General features: G+C 48.0%; 1 protein-coding gene across 1 annotated transcript; it reads left to right on the top strand.

Moving 5' to 3' along the window:
* Positions 1–1469: 1469 nt before the first annotated feature.
* Positions 1470–6645, top strand: NANOG (Nanog homeobox). Its single transcript, XM_004596469.2, has 4 exons — positions 1470–1620; positions 3028–3281; positions 5386–5463; positions 6235–6645. The coding sequence occupies exons 1-4, from the start codon at positions 1470–1472 to the stop codon at positions 6643–6645; spliced, it is 894 nt and encodes a 297-aa protein (XP_004596526.2).
* Positions 6646–7117: the final 472 nt, after the last annotated feature.

Below are 7117 nucleotides of genomic sequence, written 5' to 3'. Positions count from 1 at the left end.
CCCTGACTTACCAGACCGCTGGCTGGGAGTCTGAAGTCACTTTTCTGCCCCCACCCCTTTTCAAGAATCGCGTCCCACGCGAGCTCACGTCTGCTGTCTCCCTGCTCTTCCTCCTCCCCTCCTCTGTGGCTTTTAAGGGTCCTAAACTCCTCCCCTCACTGTGGTTTTGAGCAACACTGGGAAAAGAGTAAGAAATGTTCGGTTTCTAGAACGTTAGACTAGGGGAAGGAAATGGAGAGTTGTAGGTCGCTGTCCTTGTCCACGAACACCAGTGCTGAAGCCCAGCTCTGCGGACATCTCTCCCTGAAATGCAAGCTCGTCACTCCCCAGGACTCCGAGTGGGTGTAGTGAGGATGCAGCGACATTGAAGGACAGGACAAACCCTGCCAGGCCCGAGGAGGAAATGTTCACCAAACGACCAGAGGGCAGGGGAAAAAAATGTTGCCTGCCTGGGGATGAGGGACAGACAGGAGACCAAACACCGACTCCTCTGAGGAGCGTGCCTCAGACGCACAGACCACATAAAAATGAGAATTGGCGGTTGACCTTAACCAAAAGGCCGAGGAGCAACACAAAAATGAGAATCCAGTTGGTTTAGGTTACAGAAAGTACAATTTCTACTAACAGTCCCCATTTGTAGATTCTGTATATTTGCATTTTATCGTTTTACATCTTCCAACAGTGTAGTTCCTTTTGCCCCCGTTTGTGGGTTAGGAAACTGAGACTTTAGCTCTAAATCAGTTCCACCAAGAGTCTATCCAGTAACTTCTGCAAAAGCGATTTTATTTTTGTTTTGCTTTTTTTTTTCCAAAAACTATTTTAAAATCTTCCATAACCCTATTCCCTGTTTTTTCTTTTTTTTTTTTTAATTCACAGTCTTTCTGGAAACTACAAAGCATTTAGCTTGCAAGGTGGAAGTTGACAGTGAGTAGCTTGATTGATCAATCTTAGCCCTCATGACCTTGGGGCAAAAGAGAGAGGAAAAAGGAGCTGGTTGGAATTTCTCCAAGCTAATGGTGTGGCTTCGGTGGCAAGGTGGCAGTCCTACAGGTATTTGGCGGCTGGGGTTATTTGTGTTCGCAGACACCCCAGCTCAGGTAGTCTCTTCTGCCAGCTAGTCTGAGCAACTGCTTTTGCATCACAATGATCTTGGGGAGGCTGGCAGACGAGATTAACTGAAAATTCACTAGGGTGTGTTGTGGGGGTGGGAGGCCGCCTGGAGGGGTTGGTCAAGGGTGAGCCTACCATATAAATGCGCAGACTGAATGTTCTCACTTTGGTCGCCTTGGAGCTGTCTCCCTGTGTTGCTGTGTAAGGTCTTCACACTTTTTCCTGGCATTTTCTGGTAGTTTTACCTCTGGAAAACTTTATATTTTTCCAAGATCTTTCAACTGATTAATTCACTTGCTAAAGTCTTGGTCTTCCTTACAGAGAGCTGTTTGAGTTTTTGACCCTCCTGTTCAATAACCATGAGTGTGGCTGCAGCTTGTCCACAAAGACTACCAGCCTTGGAGGGACCTGATGCGACAGGCTCTTCACCTGCCCCTGCTAGCCCTGGGCCGGAAGAAAACCATCCACCCTTACAAATGACATCTGCTGGGACGCCCCACACGGACCCCGGTAAGAAAATACCCAATCCTGGGTTAGCCAGTTCCGTAAGGGAGGGAGAGAAAGAAGGTAAGAGGTCATCTTGAGTGGCGATAGCCCCTTCACGTGAGTAGGTGTGAGCTAGGAAGCCCCTAGCCGCGCTGCTTCCCATCACAACTTGGTGGCACTCAGCCTTTTCATGATGTCTGCTCTCAGAAGTTGCGGATTGAGCGGAGTGTGGCGCTGGGGATTTGTGGGGTCTTTGAAGAACCTGGGCATTCCAGAATTTTGGACGATTACATATGAGTAGATTTCTTTAGATCTCAACCTAGTGAAAACAATCACTGCTATTGATTTGCCCAAAGGGCCACCATGACACCTTGCAGGTTCGCCGAAAATGGCACAGCAAATCAATGTAATGAATACGTTGTTTCTGTAAATGTTCTTTGTGCATCGGTAGCAGTTGTTGCTTGTTTTGGAGGCCAGTGGGTGCTAGACTGGGCAGCCTGGGTTTCTTTTTTTTTTTAAGATTTATTTATTACAAAGTCAGATATACAGAGAGGAAGATCTTCCATCTGATGATTCACTCCCCAAGGGAGTGCAACGGCTGATTCTGTGCTGATCCAAGGCCAGGAACCAGGAACCTCTTCCGGGTCTCCCACGCGGGTGCAGGGTCCCAAAGCTTTGGCCCGTCCTCGACTGCTTTCCCAGGCCATAAGCAGGGAGCTGGATGGGAAGTGGGGCCACTGGGACATGAACCGGTGCCCATAAGGGATCCTGGCGCGATCAAGGTGAGGACTTTAGCCCCTAGGCTACTGCGCTGGGCCCAGGTAAACATTTTAAAATGAGCAACTTACCGTTTCCAATAGTTATGACACACACAAAAAAAAGGTTTAAAAGCTACATTTTTGTAAGGTAGAACTATACAATTAAAAAGTAGGTTGTGGAGCGGCAGTAGGATATGCAATTCTTACTTGGCGTGTTTGAACAGCCACTTTCGCTTCACCTAGATTTTTTCCAAAGTTTGTGTGAAAGCTTTTGCAGTGGTCATTCCAAATGCTGCCCCTCAGGCGTGTGGAGGGTCACTTGAGGCGAGTCTGTGGGCATGAGCAAATCTAGTGCATATTTGGGTATTAATTCTTGCTGTGCGGCCTCCAGTGCTGGAGGGGTGTAGCCAGCTACTTCCTTTCAGCCCCTGGAGGAGTAATTTTGGCGATGAAGCTCACAGGGCTGGTCAGGGCAGAGAACAGGGAGTCACAATTCCTCCGAGTATTTGGGTTCTGGCGAGGTGGCCGTTGTGCAGCTTCAGGCTCTGGTGCTGTGGAATCATGTCAGTGGTAGTGAATTAGGTCACAGCCTGGGAAGCAATGCATTTGAAGTCGATTATTTTAATATTTGGAAGAAAGTTTTTTTTAGACCATCATAATTGTTTTCCAACAGCCACTCAGCTTCTCTCCTCCGCGGGCCTACTCATTCAGGACAGCCCCGATTCTTCCACCAGCCCCGAGGTAAAACCTCTCGTGTCCGTGGAGAACGGCGGGAAGCCAGAGGAGAAGGTGAAGAAGCAGAAAATTAGGACTGTGTTCTCCCAGGACCAGCTGTGTGTCCTCCACGACAGATTCCAGAGACAGAAATACCTCAGTCTACAACAGATGCAAGAGCTCTCCAGTATCCTGAACCTGACCTACAAGCAGGTAAGGCCAAGGCTGCATCGTGGAAGGTCCAACCAGGGACATCTGCAGGCACTGGGTGTCCTGTGCGCTGCATTGAACTTGGAATGTTCCCGAGTTGTCCAAGGGAGGGCTGGACTGCTCGGCCTCCAGGGTTGTCTCCAGGGTCACATCACAGTGGAAGCTACACCTTTGTTTTCATAGGTACAAGCTTTAGCCTCATTTTAAAAAAGATTTGTTTATTCAAAACAGGGTAATAGGATAAGGGTGGAAGTCAGCTAGAGAAAGATCTTATGTCCACCGGGTCACTCCCCATATGGTTACAACAGCCAGAACTGGGCTGGTCAGGAGCCATAAACTGCTGACTGCCATGGGTGCAGGGACCCAAGCATTAGGGTCATCCTTCACTGTTTTCCCAGACACAGTAGCACCAACTTTGTACCCATTGAGAAACCCAGAGGAGGCTCCTGGCTTCAGATCTGCCCAGCTCTGGCTGTTGTGGCCATTTGGGGAGTGAACCAGTAGATGAGATTTCACTGTCCGGGCCCAGTGCAGTAGCCTAGTGGCTGAAAGTCCTCTCCTTGAATGTGCCAGGATCCCATATGGGAGCCAGTTTGAGTCTTGGCTGCTCCACTTCCCATCCAGCTCCCTGCCTGTGGCCTGGGAAAGCAGTCAAAGATGGCCCAAAGCCTTGAGACCCTGCACCTGGGTGGGAGACCTGGAGGAGGTTCCTGGCTCCTGGCTTCGGATCGGCACAGCACTGGCCATTGCGGTCACTAGGGGAGTGAATTAACGCACAGAGGATCTTCCTCTCTGTATATCTGACTTTGCAATAAAAATAAGTAAATCTTAAAGAAGAAGAAGAAATCTAGGCTGCCCCCCATTATTTTTTAAATAGTTGTGAATCTTGTGGTCCTGTCTTAACTCAAAAATTTACAGGTCATCTACAAATATTAATTTAACATGAAGCAATACATAAGTTGAGATGTTCTGAATTGTTGTGGTGGTATATTTCATAAGGTGAAGTACCATCATTGTCAGATATAATGTAAGTGCACTTGGGGGTGGGTGATAAAACTGGACAGGTCACCCCCAATGACGTGGGTAAGCCCTGCGCTAACCTACAGATGTTCAGCTGCAAGCTTCCTGGTTAGTCGATTTGCAGTTATAACTAGATAGTTTTACTTATTTTTGAAAAATATTATAAGATTTATTTATTTGCGTTGAACTTGACGGGACAATAAGATGCTGGACTCTATGTTTGGTATACGCTTGCAATGGGGAAATCTCAACTGAACTTGAGCTGTGGTTATGCAATAAGGTGGAGGAATCCACCATGGTGGGAGGGTTTGGGGAGGGGTGGGGAGAACCCAAGTATCTATGTAACTGTGTCACATAATACAATGTAATTACTGAAGTTAAATAATAAATAATTAAAAAAAAAAGATTTATTTATTTGTTTTAAAGGTTGTTTTTTTTTTTTTAAGATTTATTTATTTTAATTGCAAAGTCATATATACAGAGAGGAGGAGAGACAGAGAGGAAGATCTTCCAGCCGCTGGTTCACTCCTCAGTTGGCTCCAGGCGTCAGAGCCGAGCTGGTCCAAAGCCAGAAACTTCTTCCAGTTCTCTCCCACGCTGCTGCAGGAGCCCAGGCCTTTGAGCATCCTCCACGGACTGCTTTTCAGTTCTTCCCCCTTGATTCGTATTTTAAATTATTCGCTTCATTTACTTCAGACAGATCTTTCCACCTCTGATTCTCTCCCCAGAATGCCCAGAGTTCCCTGGTGCTCTGCTAGCTGAAGCGGGGAGCCTGAAATTCCATCTGGGTGTCCCACATGGGTATTGGGCACTACAGTTCCTGAGCCGTCAAACCCAGGTGCTGTGCCATGCAGAGGAGCAGTTCCCATTGCATTAACCATCCAACAGCCGCTCTGCCAGTGAGATTCACTCAACAGGGGAGCCACCTGGACCTCGGACTAGCGGTTGAACACTGAGAAAGGCATCGTAAAAATTCAACTTGATTTCTTTCTGTGGCAGTAGCTGTCAGAAACAGAAGTTCCCAATATTTTTTGCCTGGAGACGTGCCAGCAATGCCATTGTAACGTGTGTCCCTTTTTCTCTACAGGTTAAAACCTGGTTCCAGAACCAAAGAATGAAATGCAAGAAGTGGCAGAGGAAGAACTTGCCAAACAATATGATTCAGGTAATGGGAAACTCCAGGATTGCCTTCGTTTTTCTTGTCATTGTTTATTTTTTAAAATCCTTTATTTCTGTTTATGTGAAAGGCAAAGTGACAGAAGTTAAAGTAGACATCTTTTGTCCGCTGGCTTCACTCCTCAAATGGCCACAAAGGCCAGAGCTGGGCCCTGCTGGAGCCAGGAGCCAGGAGCCTCCTCTGGGCGCCTCCACCTGGGTGCAGGGGCCCAGACTTTTTGGGCCATTTTCTGCAGCTTTTCTAGGCACACCATAGGGAGTTGGACTGAAGGTAGAGCAGCCAGCAGCTTAACTCATTGCACCACAATGCTGGCCCCGTTTTGGTGTGTGTGTGTTTCATTTATTTACTGCGGGCAAAGTAGCAGAGATCAGATCTTATACCCATTTTTTTCTTTCACCAAATTTTCATCATGGCTAGTGGCTCACCCAGCCAATTTCAGGAGCCTGAAATTCCATCCAGGCCTCCCATTGTTTTTGTCAGTGTTTTAAGTACTTGAAACATTTTCTACTGCTTTACTCAGTCACATTACCAGTGCCCCAGTGCACAAGCCAAGCACCCGGGTTCGGGAACCCATGTTCTGATGTGAGATGTCTGCCTTGCGGCTAGCAGCTTAAACCACTCCGCCACCACTCCAGCCCCACACACTTGGAGCTTTTCGCTGTTTTCCTTTGCATGACCCCAAGTCACCCTACTCCAACCACAGTCCGTTACAGCTTTCCCAGCCCCCTTTTCACTGCTCTGCCTTTGTATATCTTTCAGAAGGGCTGCGCAACTGCAGAATACCCGGGCCTCTGTTCTCCGTACCAGCAGGGGTGCCTGGTGAACACACCCGAAAACCTTCCCGTGTGGAGCAGCAACCAGACGATGTGGGGCAACCAGACCTGGAACAACCCGGCTTGGAACAATCCATCTTGGAGCAGCCCCTCCTGGGACAGTCAGAGCTGGTACCCCCAAACCTGGAACAGCCCCCTCCTCAACTGTGGCGAGGAGATGCTTCAGCCCTGTGTGCAGTTCTCACAGACTTGTCCAGCCACCGAGTTCGACAGTGTCTTGGAAACTGCTGGGGAAAGCCTGAACACGGTCCCACCAGCCCCCAAGCATCTCGGCACCCCACAGGCCCTCGATTTGCTGCTCAGTTATCCTGTAGACATGCAGCCTGATGACCTGTGAAGACGTGTGTGTTGTTCAGCCTGAGCCTGCGTGGCGGGGAGTGGCCAGCCCACTCTGCTTCCTTCTCCCTGTTGGGATCGCTGCTATTGCTGCTGCCTCGATAACCTGCTGTGTGTTGCTGCATCTCCTGGGCGTTTGGGAGTGGGGTATGACTGCAGTCTAAACAAAGACCATTGAGTAATCATGGCTGTTGTGGACAAGGTGTGTGTATGAACAGAATTCTAGTTGGTATAGCTTTTTCCTCTAGACCCTAACCTCTGAATAATAGACCATTTTGGCTGCTATAGTAACAAATAAATATTCATTTGACCTTTAGCTGGCTATTCTAATTTCACCTCTTAACTCGGTGAGTAAAAGTTTGGCGAAATATAGGTCTTCGTTACCTTTTTTTTTTTTTTTTAGGATAGGAAAAGTTAGCTAGAGTAGTCTGTTGTCCTAGAAATGTATGCCAAGACCCAGGGCCAATGGGTCA

Source organism: Ochotona princeps, chromosome 27 (assembly GCF_030435755.1).
Source record: "Ochotona princeps isolate mOchPri1 chromosome 27, mOchPri1.hap1, whole genome shotgun sequence".
In the NCBI taxonomy this organism is placed as follows: Eukaryota; Metazoa; Chordata; class Mammalia; order Lagomorpha; family Ochotonidae; genus Ochotona; species Ochotona princeps.
The sequence above is the reverse complement of the archived record's forward strand: the minus strand, read 5'-3'. Positions and strand labels throughout refer to the sequence as shown.

Bases quoted from the DNA above. Each gene is read 5' to 3' on its own strand.
- NANOG (XM_004596469.2), top strand. From the start codon at position 1,470: ATGAGTGTGGCTGCAGCTTGTCCACAAAGACTACCAGCCTTGGAGGGA. The intron at 3,282-5,385 runs GTAAGGCCAAGG...TTTTCTCTACAG, and splicing joins TGAACCTGACCTACAAGCAG to GTTAAAACCTGGTTCCAGAA. The intron at 5,464-6,234 runs GTAATGGGAAAC...TATATCTTTCAG, and splicing joins TGCCAAACAATATGATTCAG to AAGGGCTGCGCAACTGCAGA.